The following is a 20,394-nucleotide window of genomic DNA, read 5'->3' on the forward strand; positions in this document are numbered from 1 at the left end:
CCCTTCCTCGTCTTTTTGCCAACTAGTACCCGCTTTTTGTCCACTACAAAACATTCCCAATTTCCGTTTCAAGCAAGCGGAAGACATATCAAGCTCAAATTCTCACACCTCCTGAAGATTTGTCCATTACTATATTTCAGTGGGGGAATTGCAAAACATCGTTACAAACACCATAACACAATTGTAACACAATCAATAAATAATTTTTGTGAAAATAATATAATTGAACGACAAATTTATGTATATTTCTAACAACTTTATTTTTTTATTTGTATGAATCTCATTCAAATTATATACAAGGACAATTGTTTGCGGCTGACATTGAAAGTTAAGGTTAGTGATAAAAATATATAAATTTATAAATATGTTTTGTACATTAGCATTTGCATGATTTTTAGTGAAGGGATCAGAGCGTCACAACTGTTTGAATGTACCAAAAAAGCGTGCCCTTAAAAGAGTAAGTCATAATCAGACAATTAAAATGGGTTCCCAAAATCAATTTCTTAAAGAGTCAAGTGATTTGCAAGAACAATAATGAATACGTCATGAGAGGACATAAAAATCAATAGTATTACTTGAAAAAGAAAAAGTAAATAGAACGAAGGTTTCCTTAAATATAGAGAAATTGATAAGTTTGAGAAACTAGCTTAAGAAATTAATTTTACATAGAAAAAAATAAGTTGCATAGGACAAGGTTGAAGAAGACACAAGGTCAAAAAATAAAGTAATTGGATTGGGCAAGTGTAGTATAAGTTTGGTAGAATGTTGAGTGTCCTTTTAATTATGTAATTGCTGTTTGTTTATAACAAAATGACAACGGCGTGTTCCTTTTAAATTTTGATTTTGATGCCATTAAAAGTAAATAACTATTTAGGCCTGCAGCTCCTTAGAGGAGCTCCATCATACAAAGTATTAGGCATGGATAAGTCGAGAATCTCGTAGAGTATGAGGAGTGAGCACGACTCTATCAGACATTCCTTTAAAACACACCATCTCACTTATTTTCATTAAGTTGAACTATAATTGGGCTGAGTTCTTTTTTTTCTAGCTTGGACTTCAAGAACCTTTGTAATTGGATCCAATGCTTCAATTTTGGCTTACACAATTAGTAAACATTGTTGACTATGTTAGCAATTGTCATGAGAATCTGTGAAGGTTTGAAACCCATTATTACCCAGGCTAAAATTAAAATCTTATTTAAAAACTATATAGATAAAAAAATATTACTTTCTGCTTATTTATAAGAAACACATTTTAATTATTTTTGTTATAAAGTGTAATATAAAAGTAATTTTTAGATGCCAATGGTCACTATCAAGCATATTTTATTTTTGAAAAAATCACATTCAAGGATCTCTTAAAAAAATTATTCACAAACAATGACTAACAATAAATCTCATTTGAGAAAAAAAATCATATTCTCATTTTAATAACAATCCATTTCGTTTTAATTCTTGTCGATGAATAATTTTATTGAGGGGTCCTTAAATGTGATTCACCCTTTATTTTTTAACTAAATAAAAAAACAGAACATTGATAACAAAGATACTCTTCAAAATATTATAGTCGCCGTGCTTTACTAAATTTAACAATTTTTATAAATAAAGTAAATTTTTGTTTTCAAACTAAATATTTTTCCACGTGCTAAATAAATCCTTTTTTTCGGTTTTTATTTATAAATTCTTTTTCCTCATTTATCAAGATAAATAAAAATTTTTAAAAATATAAATTATTTTTTAAAACAACCGGTTATCACGTTAGCTAAATGCTTCTGCCAACAATGATTGATTCGTGTTAAATCCCAAACCGTGAATGCGAATTTTGTGGTTACTCGTTACATTACACACATTTGCTCTTTTTCTTCAATCATAACATTTTTTTTTTATGATTCGTTTTATGAATTATGAATATAAGGGATTTTAATTTAACAGCATTTTTCTCTCCACTCCACTCGACGCAACAGAAGAGAATGGGGGAAATTATAACATGAATCTATAAAAGATAATATTTATTAGAGAGTTTTAAAAATGTAATTATCTGGAAGGACCAAATAGTAAAATATAAATTTAAAAATATTAAATTACTCCTAATTAAATCTAATATATTTTTTAACAAATATCTCATACATTGTATTTAACAGTTACAAGCAAAAACTCATTATTTGAGAAAAAAACTATTTCTTATATATATATATATATATATATAAAATAAGGAGATGATAAATAATAAATTAAAACAAAGCTAAACAAATGCCCAGAAACTTGTAGTATTTGAAAATTTATAAGAGTAGAGATTGAAACAAGATTTTCTTGGCAAAATGTAATAATTTTTCAAAAGTAAAGATTTTAAAATTTTATTGATTCAATTATTTAAAAGTAAATATTTTTTAAAATTACATTGATTTAATTAAATTTAATACTAATTTTTATTTTTGTGTGTGGAATTGAAAATTACACAACCTTATTTTTAAAAGAGTGTTTTTGTAACTCATACATCACCCCATATTAATTTTAAGGAATCATTGAAAAAATTTATATTAAGGTTATAAGAATTAATTACAGTTACCTTGATAGTTGGCTAAAAAAAAATCACACTTACGTTAATCTTTCATTCTAATTTTTATTTTTTTATAATTTTTAATAATAAATTCTAACAAAATTATGTCCCTCTGTTTTACTTTTGGAAAGAATAATTATTTGGCCCTGTAGTTTTGATCCAATCATAATTTAATTTTTAAACTTTAACTTATTATAACTCAGTTTTTAAATTTTATCTCTTACAATTTAGTTTTTATAATTTCAACCACTTAATTATTAGTTTTATATTTTAAAAAATAAAATTATAGAGATTAAAAATAATTTCAACTTTTAATATTTATAATATTTAAATATTAAAGAATTAAAATTATAATATTTTAAAAATTTAATATTTATAACATTAATAATAAAATTATGAATGTTAAAATTATGCAAAAAAATTATTACTAATATTTTAAATAATTAAATCCTTTTAATATTTATAAATATTATAAATATTAAAATTTAAAAATATTTTAAATATTTATAATTTTATTTTTTTAAATATAAGGATCAATATTTAAGTGATTAAAATTATAAAAATTAAATTATAACTGAATTAAAATTATAAAAATTAAATTATAATGAGTTGAAATTTAAAATTTAAATTATAATTGAGTTAAAATTATATGAGTTACTACCTCTATTAAAAAATGTAAGGTATTTTTTGAGAAGTTGGATGTTAAAAAATATAAGGTATTTTTAATTTTTTGAAGTGTAATTATTACTTTTTTTTAAATGTCTCTATTGATAATGATTTTATATTTATTATAGGGTGTTTAATGAAAGTAAATGTAAAAAAATAAAGTTAATTAAAAAATAGAAAATTATTTTATTTAAAAAAAGATTTAATTAAAAATATTTTATATTTTTAAATAAATGGAGAAAGTGATTAATTTTTTTCCCTTTTCAACTGAGTAGAGAAGAGTGAATCGGTTCGGCGAAAGAGCGCATTCTCAACGACTATCCCGAGTGGGACATCACATTTATGGAGAAGAAAAACACGTCGGTGTGTGCTTTGAACTCGTTTTGGTTTATCTCGCTTTCTCCCGTTCTCTAGCTCTCTTCTTCTCTCTTACTGAACACAGCCGCCATTGTTTCTCCGCAAATTCTTCTCCTTCTTCTCCTTTTCTGCTAGATCTGCTCTCCGATCGTCATCGCATTCAATGCTCCTCCGTTTTCTGCGCCAATTACCGTGATTCCAGTGAACCGACTCTTCTTCCTCTTCACTCTTTTTCAATATGATTATCTCTAGTCCCGTGACCCCTGGTCAGGTACATCTTCCTGCTTCTGCTCTCAGATCTCGCACTATTTTATTTTATATTTTAATGTCGTATTCTGTAATGTAGCACAGCTTTGAATTTCGATGTGTTTATGGTTAGGTTAGTGTAATGAACTAACTTGTTATGAGTTGCCTTTGTTTGTTTTCAACTTAGTTCTTTATTCATTGTTCTTGTTGCAGGTTTCCTGCCTGCTTGGAATTATTCCTGTCGTCGCCGCATGGATATATTCGGAGATATTGGAGTATAGGAAAAATTCATTCACTTCCAAAGTGTGAGTTTGATTGATTGTTCCATTCTAGTTGCACGTGCTCGTGCAATATTTATGTTTCGCAGGGGAATGTGTTGTATTATTATCTTGCATTTCTAAGCTGTCTGATGTATTAGGTAGGAAATTTAAGCTCTTGGCTTCAGTAGGATTGACAAGCGTTTGTTTTGAAGTATTTGATTCTCTAACAATGACTTATGTTATGGATTATTACTCCTGGTGTTTGTGCAAATGATTTCTTCTTTAGACAGAATTTCAGAATTTTATATTTTTAATTTTATAGTTGTGTGCTTTGTTGTAGATTTGTTCCAAATTGTAGATTTTTAATCTGTTTTCATTTGCCTGATAAGTTTAGAGAGAGGGAAAAAAATTGTTAGATGGCCATCCCAGAAGTGTTATTTTATTTTGTTCGATTAAGCACTTATCAGTTATCATCATTTCATTATTACTAATACATTTTTTTTTATTGGATGCTACTAGTAGGACTTCGGATGTCAATTTAGTTGAAATGGGTAGTGGTGCTGCTAAAGAAGAGGATACGGTAGTTTTATTAGAGGGGGAGCCTTGCAGACAGGCTCTCCAAAAGCTCGAAGTTCCACATCACCAATTTTTCGGTTTGTAAAAGAGGACCCTCTTCTCTTGCTTACTGTAGTTATGGCTGTATCTTTGCTTAATCTAAATTTGTATACTATGGCATTCTTATTTATTTCTTCAGATTCCTTTTGATGGATGAAAGTTTTCTGATTGAAAACCGTTTGACACTTCGAGCAATGTAAGTGGAATATGTGATTCAGAATATGCTTTGTTAGTTGCATCAAAATACTGACCTTCGTTTCATTTGCTCTTCCCTGTTCCAGGTCTGAATTTGGTCTCCTTTTGGCTTACTTTTATTTCTGTGATCGTACAGATCTGTTTAACTCATCAAAAAAGGTTAGTAAATTTTGTTACTTCATCTTTATAGTTCACTTGTTATTTCTGTCCATTTTTTATGGGATATGCTATTCAGCATGTGCAAGTTGCAGCAAGTTTCCCGTGGCTTTGTAGCCAATACCCACCAAGAGATTTTGCAATGTTTCTGTATGATTATGTTTTTATTTTGATTTTTATTTCTAGTTCTGTCATACATGTAGCTATTGCAGACACTCTTTTGTAGTTTTCTTTATTAGGTTATCAAACGGTTATATGGGTGAAAGCTTGAAACCTTTATTTGGAGTTTGTTCGCAATTTAATATTGAAATAACTGTTGTGAGGGAAAACCATGGTTATTAGAGTTCTTTATGATTTGTTGCTTCAGTTTTGCAAAATGAAGACAAAACAAGTTTTGCTGAATGGTGGAAGTTAGTAAGGTGAAAAGAGATTTGCAGACACATGAGTGGAACTGAGCATAAAATAAAAGAAAATATTATTTTTATATATATATATATATATATAAGATTAGATATAGGATAACAACATTATTTGTTGCATCAATACATATTTATTCTGCCACTGTTGTAAGTGCCAGACATTAGTGGGCTTAGGCTAGCACAACTGAGCACTCCAGCTCAAGTATTATGTCCTGGTACTCTTTGTTTTTGGTTCTTTGTATTTACACATGGTACAGATAAAATGTTGTCTGGAATGATTTAACCTTCATGTACAAATTACTGATTGGTGTGTCTGGGACGTTTCATATACAGGTGTATTTATTATCTTTTTCTCTATTACATATTTATTGTATTATTGATATGTTTTTTGGGGAAAACTGACAATTTTCTTTCTTCCAGAGTTACAACAGGGATCTCTTCTGGTTTCTCTATTCCCTCCTCATCATAGTTTCTGCAATGACTTCTTTTAAGATACATCATGACAAGTCTCCATTCTCTGGAAAATCCATACTTTATTTGAATAGGCACCAGACTGAAGAATGGAAAGGCTGGATGCAGGTTGAACACTACTTCATGATGCCATATCTAAGAATTCTCCTATCATTCTGCTTTCAGAAAACATTTGAGTTTGAAACTCCTAGATTAAGAAAATCCAAAAGCAGCACAAGTAGATTTAGTACGAGGGAATTGCAATTTAAATTTGGTTTGGACCTTCTGATCTTTTTATAATGCAGTTGTAAACATATTGATGTCTTGCTTTGATGCTTCTACCAGTTGACATATGGTGCCTTTCTTGTGGTCTCGCTCTTTCTTGCTCACAGGTTTTGTTCTTGATGTACCATTACTTTGCTGCATCTGAGATCTATAATGCAATTCGTATATTCATTGCTGCATACGTCTGGATGACTGGCTTTGGGAACTTCTCGTATTATTACATACGGAAAGATTTTAGTCTAGCGAGGTTTGCGCAGGTATGCCAATATCTTGAACTATAAGCATGCTTTTGAAAATTTGGTAACCAGTCTGCTATGACTGTGAAGTCTTCCTCACGTTGCTTTTCTGGTTGAGCAGATGATGTGGCGGCTTAATTTCTTGGTGTTGTTCTGCTGTGTTGTCCTTAACAACAGTTATATGTTATATTACATCTGTCCTATGCATACTCTTTTCACTCTCATGGTTTATGGGGCACTTGGTATTCTGAACAAGTACAACGAGATTGGATCAGTTATTGCAGCAAAAATCATTGGTTGCTTCTTGGTGGTCATACTAGTATGGGAGATACCTGGAGTGTTTGAATGGGTCTGGAGCCCATTTTCTTTCCTGCTTGGTTGGTAACTTTTGTGATGTTTACCTTACATCTAAAAGCACTATGGTCATGCTAACTGGGAGTCTGGGATTCCGTGCAGGTTATACTGATCCTAACCCTGCAAAATCTCACTTTCCTCGTCTGCATGAATGGCATTTCCGCTCAGGGCTTGATCGCTATATCTGGATAATTGGAATGATTTATGCTTATTATCATCCAACTGTAAGTTTCTGATTCATGTTCTAGAAATAATTTAAAAACTCTACAGATCTCCCTTTCTATGATTGATTGATGAATCTTAAGTAGGAACATCCCTATCTTCTTTTTTTTTCCTTTTAAGTTGAATTCGTTAATGAATGATACGAAATTTGATAGGTTGAAAGATGGATGGAGAAATTGGAGGAAATGGAAATCAAGCGTAGAATATCAATCAAAGCTGTTGTTGTGCTAATATCTTTACTGGTATCTTACTTAAATGGTTTTCTAATGTCATGTAAGCGATAAACCTTTGGCTTTCTTTATTCATTTGTAGCGCTGACAAATTGAGTTAATTTCTAGGTCGGTTATTTATGGTTCGAGTATATATACAAGCTGGACAAGCTTGCTTACAACAAATATCATCCATATACCTCATGGATCCCTATAACGTATTTGTTTATTTCCACAATGTTCTTTTGCTTTGCTGAGTTATTGAAGACATTAGATATTCATGTATGTATCATTTTTTTAACAGCGTATACATATGCCTGCGAAATGTTACACAGAGTTTCCGAGGCTACACTTTGACCCTTTTTGCGTAAGTGGTCTTTATGTTTGTTCAATTTTTATTCGACCCTCTCTTGTCTCAGGGGCACAACAATTTCTCTCATACATTTTGACGTACATACACTTGTAATGAGAATTTATCTGTCGATGCTGTCAAATAATAGTTGAACTAATTGATGTTCTTGAATTAGAATACTAATTTATGAATTACTTTGTTGGTTTCTTTTCTTCTGCTAGATGGCTTGGAAAGATCACATTGGAAACCTACATCTCCCAGATCCATATCTGGTTAAGGTATACATTTGTGCTCATGTATTGTGTCCCACATGGTGTTGTCCTTGATATTACAAAAGGTGACCCCAAATCTGTAAATGCCTCATGTAATTACCAGATGTTGCAATTTAGTTGAAGTTTGCTTAAAATAATTGGTTACAGTTACTAATTAATCATGATGCAAAGGGAGGAAACACCTTTCACATTCATTGCATGTATATAAGTGGGTGACGAGGTGTTGATGCTCAGATGCACAAGTGTTCATGTTTTATTTTATTTTTTTTTTTTGAGGAAATGTGCGCACGTTTTTTTATTTTATTTTACATTATTCGAATAAATTCTCCTATACCATGTCCGATTGATTTCAGGTCTGGCGTTCCCGATGGTCAACCCAAATTATTGCTTTCTTTAATCCCAGACTACCCAATGTTGAATTTTATGCTCGTTTCTTCTATATATATTGCAGTAAGTACATGATAATGAAATATTGGAATTTTTGTAAACAATGTTTCACTCTGATTTAACATTCTGTTTACCCGTAGATTTCTTACAGGCTCTTTGAACTGACAAATAAACTGAAAATAGCATTTGTGCCAAGCAAAGACGATAAACGTCTTGTATACAACATAGTTACAGCTACAACAATCTCAGTTGTTTTATATTCCTTGTCCTTTGTCTTCCTAAGATTACCTCAGATGTGGGTAAGTGTTAATGTGTAATTGCTCTGAACTTTTTTTGGTCTGTGCTGGCTTTTAATCTGTAAGCGTAACTCATTGCTATCCATTTGTCGATATTATGATCATGTATGCATCCACGCACAACTGAGTACATGCATGTATAACAATGCATATTAACACAACTGCATGCAGCATTCATTCATGTCAAAACATATTTTACCTGGCAAGGAGTGATGCTGATGCAAAGAAAGCTGGTTATCTTCATTTTTGGACGGGAACCTTGTTGCATTCATTGAGCGTAAATAATTTATGTAACGAGTTTGTTGTCCGGAAAATCTTTTGAGCGCCCGTTTATTATATTTTTTGTGTGAAAAGTCTTCTGAGGAATTTTGAGAAGGTACATGTTTAGCATAGTTGGTACTCTAACAAGGACTTTGATGGATCAGCCGATCAAATACTTGTTAAAACTTGAACTTCATTTATTAATTGTTAATGTTTACTTAGAAGTTCTTGTTTCATATTAAATTCTTTTGATGGTCCTTTGAAAATATTCTCCCATGAAAATTTGCGCGGGGTTAGTCTGAATGTTATCTTACTGCATATTTCTTATAATAAAAAATTCACAGGTTTGAGAGTGGAAGCATTTATGTCTTACTGCATATTACGGTTTGCTGCAAGCTTTTATGCTGCTTTCCTGTGGACCCAAGGAAGAATACTAAGCAACTTCTACAATTTGCTTTGCTTGTCAAACCAATTTTCAATGAAGGACGCCTTTGTGTTCATCCCGTTATTGAGACTTTACATACACGTGAATCATTCTAGTAGGATTCTGAAAGTTGTATAGCTGGGGGCGGGTAGTGGATGGCGTATTGGCGCATGTTTTTTTTTTTTTTTTTAATTCTTTTGGTTGTAAGTTAGATCGATTTATTTCAGACGAGTAAACGACATGTAAATACCAATGTTTCATTTATAATAGATGTGATAAGATCATCTTTGATAATAGTTTAAGACAGCCCAGCACGACGAATCATGGTTCAAATTTCTTGATTGGCCGTAAAATTAGTTTATTCTTGGAGCACTCGAGTACTAAGCAAGCAGATTGGAGGAGATTATTTTGGTTGAATTCTAAAAGTTCGGAACCCAATCGAACAACGATAGTGAAGAAACACCCCCAATTTACCAAATTCGAACATGATCAGGTAAAGACAGCGAATAGGCAGAAAAAAAAAATTGTTAATAACTCGCTCCTATATCTTGATATTTGTGCCAATATAAGCTAAATACACTCCGTTAATCTGCAAAATGCTTAGACGGTGGATACGGGGGACCGCTTGGTGGATGACAACACCTTGTCCTAATACGCTAGTGAAGCAGTCAACTTTCTCAAAGACGGAAAGTCGAGTGCTGGGCATGATTAAATCAAAAAAATTAAAAACAGTACTTATCAACCGGTTCATCCTTTGGCCAAAAAAAAAAAAAAAACAAAAAAACGGTCTAACATATATCACAGTCAACCTATCCTGACCAAGTTCATCTCTTTGCGCTTTTGCCTATAAGCTCGTTGAATATTTCACCTTCCATGTCAGCTAATTCATCCTCAAGTGGGTCTGCACCATCTTGACGAATAAGGTTTTGCAATAAGCAGCATGCAAATATCACCAGATTGTACGTACGAACTGCTTTGAAAAAAGGTGGGTTCCTAAGAATCGCCCACCTCAGCTTTAACAAACCAAAGCATCTCTTTATCACATCAAGTGCTAGAGAATGTCGCGTGTTGTAGCACTCATGTAATATTCCAGGGTAATGCTCTTCTCTCAATTGGTTTGAGCGGTATCTTTTACCTTTGTATGGTGCAAGGAAACCTTCACAACTGGTGAACCAACCATCAACCAAATAATATTGACCTGTTTTATGAAAGCAAGAACATGATCAGTACACTTAAGAACAAGATCACGAACAGATCAATACAAAACCATAAGTTGAAACACTCACCATGAGGAACTTTAAATCCATGCCTCCTGCTAACTGCGTCGCACAACACCCTCCTATTAGTTGCAGATCCTTCCCATCCAGGAAAGATAAAGGTAAATTGTCCATCTTGAGAGCAAGCCCCCAGTACATTAGTAGTGATTTCTCCTTTCCTGTTACGATACCTACCTTGATCAGCCAGAGGCACCTTCACCTTGATATAAGCACAATCCACAGCTCCAAGACAATGCTGGAAAAACTAAGAAAAGTTCTAGTATAATGCAGTAATCCATGAAAACATAACCATGTGTCAACGTTACCTTGAACCACTTCCACTTCTCGTCTGTTGAATCCTCCGGCACCGGCTCAGGTTTCTTCGATAACTCTTCATATAGTTCCATTATAGCATTAAGAACCAAAGAAAAATACCTACTTACAGTTTCTCCAGATCTCCCAATATTGAACCGTATGACCCTATCCTTCACAGGATGAGCCAGTATATGCACACAAATAGCCACTTGTTCATCGACAGCCACATTATTAATAGGCTTTAGTCCCCCTATACTATCAAGCATTTGACAGAGCTGGTCAAATGTTCTCCTATGCATTTTAAGTAGCTTATAGCAAGTGACATCACTACTACAAACCAATTTCTTCAGGTGAGCGCTCCTAGCATTGAAGTTCGTGGAAGTTGATGAGACATCACTTAAACGACAGCTCAGGGAAGATGAGACATTCCTTAAACGACAGTTCACCGAAGATGATTAATAGGCTTTAGTCCCCCTATACTATCAAGCATTTGACAGAGCTGGTCAAATGTTCTCCTATGCATTTTAAGTAGCTTATAGCAAGTGACATCACTACTACAAACCAATTTCTTCAGGTGAGCGCTCCTAGCATTGAAGTTCGTGGAAGTTGATGAGACATCACTTAAACGACAGCTCAGGGAAGATGAGACATTCCTTAAACGACAGTTCACCGAAGATGAGGCATCACTTAAACGACGTCTCCGCATCCACAGAGCAACAACACCACACATAGAGAAAAGCCATCCATGCTCCGCATGAACTTCACTCAACCAACAAATCAATAAACGAACAACCAATTCTCTCCTTGCGAGGTCCATCTCTGTGCAAAATTTAACATATAAAATTAAAATGTCGGCAAATCTTTGACAAAGATGAACAGAGTAAATACATGGAAAACTTTTGACCGCTTCAGTTCTTTCTACAAACAAATATTACACACAAACCTACTAACGGGTCATCTTCCTGCTCTGTTACTTAACTATTTACCAGGATTAGAGGGAAAAGTAAAAAGGGGTAGCATAAGGCATAAATTATAAGTCCTTCATCTTCCAATATGTTCCCATATTCCTACTACCCATAGCAACTCAACCCAAAAAAAGAAGAATCAATGCAGACAGCAGAAAACCCAAAAATAAATAAAAGAACAAATCCTATTCGATACCAAGTCTATGGAACGAAAATCCATAACAAATCAAGGCGAGAAAGAAAAAATTCGAAGCAGGTTGCTCACCAGGTCGGCAATGGTCTGGAGAAGCAGAGCGGTTTGCATTGACTTGACGGGTCCAGGTCGTTTCGGATGGTGAAGGAAGGTGGGGGAGTACATATCCCATCGCCGTAGGGCAAGTCGAAAAGGGGCAAACTTGTCCACGAAAATAACATTCCCAGTGAAGCCTTCCTGCTTCGACCAAACATGCCTCTGGGGAAGTCGCAGAGACGTAGGTTCGGGTTTTGTGCGGAGTCCGGGGCAATTTGGCGGGAGAATGTCGTAAATGTTAATAACCACTTGCCGAGCATACTTTTTAAATATAATTTTTAATTGAAAATATAAAATATTTTATAAATTATTTATTTTATTTTATTTTTTATTAGTGAAAAAGTATTTAATATGATGTTATATTTTATGATATTAAGAAAAAATTAAATTTATACATAAAATAATTAAAAGTGTCCTGTTATAGAAGGTGAAAGGAATGTAAAAATAATCTTATCATTCACCAAGAAAAAAATAACATTATTATCATCTTTCCGTACTCATAATAAATACAATACATTAGTATCAAAATTAAAAAATTACAATAATTACAATGCTTTTTATAACAGCAAAGATTGCAATATTTTTAAAAATATGGATACTCCATTTATGCTGAGAATATTTGGCTGCGTGTGTGTTTTATGAATTTTTATAGGTAAAATGAGCAAATTATTTATTAAATTTTAAATTCAATAATATTATAAACTTTTTTATTGAGCACTTTAACGCCAATAAAACTAAGTAAAAATGCATTTGATTGTTACTTCTTTAGAGAAGATGGTTTGATTGAATGCCACGTGTCTAAAACAGTGGGCCACACTAAAAAAAAAATGTAACGACAATCAAACATGAATTTAAAAGTTAAGGTGTAATTTTATATAATAAATAAGTTAAAAATTTATAGTGTTACTAATCTTAAAATTTAAAATAAGAAGATACTTGTTTATTTATTTTTATATATAAATATAATAAGTGTGAGTTAAAAAAATTATATTTCCTTCATTAAAAAATATAAGGTATTTTTAATTGAATTTTACCCTCCAATAAAGTAATTATTTACTTTTTAATTAACCTTATTTTTTTATATTTATCCTTATTTAATAAGATATTTCACCCTAAAATAAATAAAAAATAATTTATTTAATAAGGTACTTTTAAAAAAATTTAATGATTATATTTTAAATAAGTAAAATTGCTTTATATTTTTTAACAATGGGAGTATAAATTTTTAGACTAAAGTTTTTTTATATTTATTATTACATGGTTAAGTAGACAGCGAAATTCAACTCATGACCTTCCACGGGTATGAGGAAGCTAATTCATATTATTAGATCAAAAATCTAATTGATATCTTAATCCAGTATTAAAAAAAAAAGTGCACGGGACTTGCTATATTAGTTATAATGCAAACAATATAAGAAATAAACACGGTGAATATAAGAGTGTGCCCTCCGATATTAGTGATACAAACAAGTATACTTGGACATGATATACCCTCTCAATCTCAAAAACTTTAGAGATATTTGTTATATATATATATATATATATATATAAAACACAATTTGAGAAAAATAATATTTCATTAATAATATTTTTTTAATTATATTATCCTTTAACTGAATAGAGAATTGAAATGACATTGTAGTACAATGATTAAGTTTTTGGACATTTTTAAAAGTTTATAATTTTATTTTAAAAAAATAAATCTATAAAATATTATTATTAACTTTTATTGATATACATAATTTCATCTCAAATTGTCTTATAACTTGGGATGAAGGAAATATAAGATAATAATTTTCAATATTATAAAATATGATATAAAGAATGTCTATAATTAATTACAAATGTAATTAATAAATCAACCCATTAAAAGTTTTCATAAATATTAAATATTATATATATATATATATATATAATTGCAAGCAAATGCTTGACATGTGTGCAATTTCAAAAATGCTGCAATTTTAAGCTATCCATGTCAGTATTTTTTAAAAATATTTAAAAAACAACAATGTGATTGTTTTAAAATTGTTAGAAACCACTTGCCATTATCCCTAAATATTCTCTCTCGTGATATAATCTATTATTATGATTTCTCAACTAATAATTGATAATTTTGAATTTTAAATTAAAAATGTTAAAAATTTTCTAGTACCATGACATCCCCTCCCATAAACAATTTTTTTTTTTTAAACTCCTTCACCTTTTATTGCTTTGAGTAGTTGTCATGGAGCACTTCTTTACACATTGAACCTTTCCTCAACATTTTATAGGACGTGGGTCAATTGTACTTTTTTAAATTCAAATACCTCTCTGTAGTTTCTTCCGCGTCCATATCAAACCAACCAGAGACCTATCACCTCATTGCTCTTATTTGCTAGAGATTAGTGTTTCAAATTTGAATCTTCAATCATTTCTTCATTGAAGTTGGGCTAAATTAGCACCAAAGCTCCATCAAATTGCATCCCGTTGCAGTCAAGCGGCTTCGTAGTCCAATAGCCACTAGCTAGAGAACTGGGCTTATCCCATTCCCCTTTCTAGCATTGTGCAAGTTTGTTCTTCTCATTGATCGACCATTCTATTCATTCCAATTTTTCACATCTTCATATATTGATTGATCTCGGTAACCGTTTGGCACAGATAAATGATTTCTTGGAAATTAAAAACCAGAGGAGTATATGGATGTCATGATTTGGCGTCTCTATTCCATTTCAGTTAATTATAATCATAATCACAATTTATTATATGATTCTATGTTTTCTCTTAAAGGTTTTTTTTTTTAAAAAAAATGTGAGATGACATTATTCAGTCTTACCAATATCAAATCCCTTTTTAATTTTAAGGTTATAAATCTTGGTGATACAATTAACTTCTCTTTGTCACCATCAACAATAAAGGACCATTATGTCTTTTGGGTGCACATTGATGATAGTAATTTGCCATGACAAAAACTAATACTTTGATTTCAAAATTATTCCTCATTTATTGCTTTTTCTTAATTTTTAGAAGGCGAATGCTATCCTATTCTCTTATTTTCAGTACAAGTATGCATGTTTGTTTTTATTGACGTTGTGAATAGAAGAATATTTAATTTATCAAGCCGAAAATCATGTTCTTAGCAAAATCATCTTGATAAATGAGTGCCAGGGTTAGATGATAAAATGCTGCAATTCCACCATGGACAACAAACCAATTCAATGATTGTCTGGCTATGGTTAACAAACTTTTTAAAAATAATCAAGCGAGATTGACTCATTTATTTATGAAGTATTATTCTGATATAATATAGAGATTAGATTCTTTTAGTGATTTTTTCTGTTAGAATAATTTTTAGCATCATTTTCAAATTTATTTTAAAGATTGTTTTAAATTTAATTGATTTTAACTATATCATAAGTGTCATTATTTATTTAAACTATTATTTATATTGCCAACATCCCGTGCATTATATGGGCCACATACAGACATACTAGTTATATTATTATAGTATAAATACTAAAACAAATTATTATATGCATAAATAAAATGTCTTTTAACAATTCAATCATAAATCTTTTCATTATTAATTCTTTCTCAATTAACATCAAACACCTCATTAATTAATTAATATAGACCAACATGTAGTTATCGCGAACATTTCCTCTTGAAAACCCAAAATGCTCATATTTCTTTCACCAAAGCAATATGCAACGGAGGTGCAAATTAAAACAGTACGCATGAGTACTCATTTACAATTATAAAATGCATATACAATAAGTGTACTTTACTTAGTATCAGTGTATTTATGTACGTGTCTCTTTCGGATCTACGTAATCTCAATTGAAAAACAGTCCTATTCTTGGTGGTTATTAACCTAACATTTATACTAAAAAATAACAATGAAATTAACTTTCTCCAATTAGAAAAGGCAATAAAACGAAGCTAGTTCCTAATGGTTTAGAGGGTGATTGAATTTGAAACACAGGAATCCCTCCTGCACGTCAATTATTCATCATCATGAACATGGCTTTCCAATAGAAGCGATAAGGCTCTCTCCTGACAATGACCTTTCCATATTCCTTATGATGCCATGCATATATAAACACAACAAGGCACACTCTAACGTTACGTGACGGATTTGCTGAGAAAAAGAGAATAAAGCACTTGAACTCAAAAGCATATTCTGGATCATATCTCTAGAAAGCATATTCTTTTCTGGGTACCCCATCTTGTGTTATTCCAGGACTAAGAGGTTCACTCAAACAATAAAAATTATTAAAAACTATAGAATATTACGTCAGCACGGTCTCTACTGATGAATAATAATGTAGATTTCTCTTCTTCTTCTTCTTGTTTTTTTTTTTTTTTTAACCTAATCAATCACAGTTTGATCGTTTTCCACCATTTCTCCACCATTTTTGCTTCCCTCTGATGAGCCACTTCTTTGTGTTGTTCCTTGTCTGATTTGAAGAGAGACACAGGGAAAGACATGGACAAGCCAACCAGAGACTTGAAGGTGACAACGGAACCTTCTGGAGGAGGAGGGTCTCTCACATAAATCTCGATCAAGGTGAACCAGACCAGGAAGTCCCTAGCTTTGACGCCTCTGAGATTCTTGATCTTGTTTGGCTCCAAGAATGCGGTGACCTCGGTGTCGAAGCATACGAGGATGTTGTCGAACCTGTGCTCTTTCTTCTCACGAAGCTTGAGCCAGACAAACCCTATCTCCTTTACGAACCCACATTCCTGGATGATGTTGTCCTCCTTCTGCTTAAACGTCGTCGTCAAGAGGCCGCCTGGTAGCCCCATCTCTGCCAGCAATAATGAGAACTTGTCTCTACAAACTTGGCCTCCATAGTACACCTCAGCTCTGGTCTTCAGCTCCTCTGTGACCAAGGACATGGTTGATGGTTTTTTGGAGTCTTGAGAGCTTCCGGGAATAAAAAAGATTGAAACTTTGAACCAATCCGTGTGAGGGTAATGATACTTATATATGGTCGTTGTTTTATAGAAAGTTTTGGCATTGTCCAATGTATACAATGGTGGAATCTTGAGCATATTCATGGCTCATTGTTCATTTTGACATCAAAATTCTATATCGGTAATGATAAATATTTCTTTAAAATAAATACTGCCCAAGCATTCTCAAAAGTTTGTGATAATTTATTTATTTTCTGTTTTTGAACTCAATACAATTATTGTTTCTGAATTTTGATATAATTTTAGAGAACATTAATTACTTTTTTTATTTTTTAAATAAAAAGATGTTGTGTCATTATAAAATATAAAAGAAAGGCGAAAAATTACATTGCTCCAACATCAATGAAGCTCATTGGGAGATCTATACAAATACTTTAGAACCATCATAATTATTAATTACAAAAACATTTTAAGATTTGTTAAATTACATACTTTAATTTTATCTTTAAATTATACAAGGATGTTTTTTTGAATAAAATGATTCAGGATCTGCGTAATTTTAACAAAACGTCGAATAACATTCATGTAACTTATTTTTATATTTTTTAATAAATTTTGTAAAATGTTATAAATTTTATATAATTTTAACAGATTTAATCATATGATTAATATATTTTACTAATGTGTATATATATATATATATATATAATGAAAGACAATTTTTTAGCTATAATAAAAGATTAAAAATTTACTTAATTTTCTCTATCAAGCTGATCCGTTGGAGTCACATATTGTAATCTGAGCTGATAATATGATCTTTCTTTTGTTACAAGAGTTAATAATATTTTATTTAGGACAAATTAGCAAATTATCCTATTAACTTTAGGTTATAATAAGCTCTGGACTCAATTATTGTGTAAATTATTATTTTAATTTTTGAAGATATGCAATCTAGCCCCTACTTTAACAAAAGTTAACTTTGATTCTAAATATACAAATGTTAATCTTTTGGGTCCTTTTATGATTTTTTTGGGTCTTTTATATAATTTTTTACATTCTTTTATATCATTAACTAATAGTTAAAATTAATTTTTATTAACCATAGAAATTAGATTATACTCTTTTTAAAAGTTTAAAAAATAATTTACACAATAAATAATTTGAGAATCTATGATTCTATTTAATCTAAAATTTATAAAATAGTTTACTCATTTACCCGTTTATTTATATACTTCCTTTTTTGCCAAGCAATTTAATCAGAGCCTTGTGACGCGAGTTTGAACATTGACTTTATTTATTAAGAAATAATTTATATATAAACGGCATTGTTTATTTGTTTTCCGAAAAGAATCATTTAGAGAATAATGTTATTTTTGGCCGAAAATAATAATACAAGGCGTGGTGATTGTTTGTTGCCTATTAAAATAAAATTAAACCATTTTCTAAAAATGCATTTATATATATATATATATATATATCTCTATATATATATTGGTCAACGCATCCGGGAAGCATTGTCCCTTCGGGGAGGTTATTTCCCATTGTGGGGCTACCATGTTGTATATGAAAGAAACTCAGAAAAGCCATGTTTCAGCCCAATCCATTTCACCTTGATTGTGGCCTGTTTCAAAAGTTTTGTTCTTTCCACAAGCCCAAGAAACTACGGAATTGCGACGAGCTGGTCCAATGATCCCTCGGTAATCACATCGTCATCACCACCGTCAGCTGCTTATATTTCGTCTACTGTCTGCGTGTTCCGGTGGTCCTTCGATTCCCTTCTCTCTCACTTTTGTCGCCTCTTTATCTTCAGCAACACTGTCCACATTTCCGCTTGAATTTTCATCCTCTCCGAATTTTTCATTAGCTTGATCCACCCATTCACAATTCTTCCTTATTTTCTCGGATGTATTTTTGCTCCAAGTTGAATGCGTTTGTTTCGATATGTTGTGAAAAATGATGAATGAATTCGATTTTCTCCTTTTAAATTGCGATTCACAAGCTAAAATCTGTCCGTCTCCATTTCTTCAGGTGGGATTTCATCCGATGCCCATCCCCGAATTTTGTCACGGTAAGAAGAGCCCGTAAAGTTACAGGTTTTCGTTTCAAAATTCCAGGTTTGTTTGCGCATTAGGGGTTTCAATCATGAATATGCGAAGGGACGGGGTTTTCCCAGAGGAAGTTGTTATTCAGATTCTTGCAAGGTTGCCCATCAAGTCCCTTTTTAGGAGCAAAACCGTGTGTAAACTCTGGAATAGATTGTCCTCGGACAAGTATTTCATTCAACTCTACAATGAAATATCTAGTAAGAACCCTATGATCCTTGTGGACATTTCAGACGCATCAGAGTCAAAATCTAGCTTGATTTGTGTTGATAAATTAAGGGGTGTCTCTGAACTTTCTCTGGCATTTTTGAATGATAGAGTTAAGGTTAGAGCATCTTGTTGTGGCTTATTATGTTGCTCCAGCATTCCTGACAAAGGTGTTTACTACGTCTGTAATCCAATGACTCGTGAGTTTAAGTTGCTGCCCAAGAGTAGGGAAAGGCCTGTGACTCGGTTTTATCCGGATGGTGAAGCAACACTGGTTGGTTTGGCCTGTGATTTGACACATCAGAAGTTTAAAGTTGTCCTAGCAGGCTACCATCGCACCTTTGGTCATCGTTCAGATGGAAGTTTCATATGTTTAGTGTTTGATTCAGAGCTGAACAAGTGGAGAAAGTTCATTTCATTCCAAGATGATCATTTCTCTCACATGAATAAAAACCAAGCTGTTCTTTTCAATAATTCCCTGCATTGGTTGACTGTTAATTCAGCTTACATACTTGTGCTTGATTTAAGTTGTGACCTTTGGAGAAAGATGCAATTGCCATATGATGTGATTTATGGAATGGGACACAGAATATATCTCCTAGAGCTTAATGGTTGCCTGTCCATTATTCAAATTTCAGAAGCTTGGATGAACATATGGGTCCTAAATGATTACTGGAAAGAAGAGTGGTCTATGGTGGATAAGGTGAGTCTGAGGTGTATCAGAGGGATGGTGCCTGGAATCTTTCCAATAAGTCAGACAAGTGAATATATTCTCCTGGCAACTCATAAGCAGGTTTTGGTTTATCATCACAAGACCCGAATTTGGAAAGAGATGTATTCTGTGAAGTATAGCTCAACACTTCCATTATGGTTTTCTGCACATGCATACCGCAGTGCATTGTTCTCATGCAACTGAGCTGTGTTTGAATTTGGTAACTTTTGTACATATTTCTAGTTGTAGTATATTGTAATCAATCGATGATTGTTATTTGTTATATGTTAATGATCTTGTTTATTCCAGTACATTATATCAATTGTAGAGTTATTGCATCTGCTCTGCCTTGGATAGCTCATTCAATAGCAGCTAAATTAATATCAGCTTATTGGACTTCATTATTTTTTCTCACATGTAGTACAAGGAAA

The 20,394-nt window shown here is 32.0% G+C and overlaps 4 protein-coding genes across 5 annotated transcripts; 2 read left to right on the forward strand and 2 right to left on the reverse strand.

Annotated features, from left to right (window-relative positions):
• Positions 1-3,586: 3,586 nt before the first annotated feature.
• Positions 3,587-9,520, forward strand: LOC129297477 (protein REDUCED WALL ACETYLATION 2-like). The gene is given in 17 exon segments (XM_054935811.1): positions 3,587-3,850; positions 4,039-4,130; positions 4,608-4,675; positions 4,678-4,738; positions 4,840-4,896; positions 4,982-5,054; positions 5,891-6,049; positions 6,313-6,462; positions 6,563-6,818; positions 6,898-7,019; positions 7,173-7,259; positions 7,356-7,444; positions 7,531-7,593; positions 7,800-7,856; positions 8,204-8,300; positions 8,378-8,536; positions 9,139-9,520. Coding segments are annotated over 17 exon segments (1,629 nt in total). The 5' UTR covers positions 3,587-3,817; the 3' UTR covers positions 9,145-9,520.
• Positions 9,521-9,766: 246 nt separating this feature from the next.
• On the reverse strand, positions 9,767-12,188 carry LOC129297471 (uncharacterized). Of its 2 annotated transcripts, none has more exons than XM_054935808.1 (4): positions 12,020-12,188; positions 10,801-11,608; positions 10,505-10,730; positions 9,767-10,416 (listed from the first exon to the last, which is right to left on the reverse strand). In XM_054935808.1, the coding sequence occupies exons 2-4, from the start codon at positions 11,086-11,088 to the stop codon at positions 10,043-10,045; spliced, it is 888 nt and encodes a 295-aa protein (XP_054791783.1). In that variant the 5' UTR covers positions 11,089-11,608; positions 12,020-12,188; the 3' UTR covers positions 9,767-10,042. The 2 variants fall into 2 exon arrangements, with proteins under 2 accessions (XP_054791783.1, XP_054791782.1); XM_054935807.1 differs by having other exon boundaries at positions 10,505-10,739.
• Positions 12,189-16,269: 4,081 nt separating this feature from the next.
• LOC129297473 (uncharacterized) lies at positions 16,270-16,976 on the reverse strand. The gene has a single exon (XM_054935809.1). The coding sequence runs from the start codon at positions 16,922-16,924 to the stop codon at positions 16,403-16,405; it is 522 nt and encodes a 173-aa protein (XP_054791784.1). The 5' UTR covers positions 16,925-16,976; the 3' UTR covers positions 16,270-16,402.
• Positions 16,977-18,688: 1,712 nt separating this feature from the next.
• LOC129297474 (F-box protein At5g49610-like) lies at positions 18,689-20,301 on the forward strand. Its single transcript, XM_054935810.1, has one exon. It carries the CDS (start codon positions 19,085-19,087, stop codon positions 20,165-20,167), a length of 1,083 nt encoding a protein of 360 aa, XP_054791785.1. The 5' UTR covers positions 18,689-19,084; the 3' UTR covers positions 20,168-20,301.
• The last annotated feature ends 93 nt before the right edge of the window (positions 20,302-20,394 follow it).

This window comes from Prosopis cineraria, unplaced genomic scaffold (genome assembly GCF_029017545.1).
Source record: "Prosopis cineraria cultivar Desert tree isolate PC_DT_omini unplaced genomic scaffold, ASM2901754v1 PC535, whole genome shotgun sequence".
Lineage (NCBI taxonomy): Eukaryota > Viridiplantae > Streptophyta > Magnoliopsida > Fabales > Fabaceae > Prosopis > Prosopis cineraria.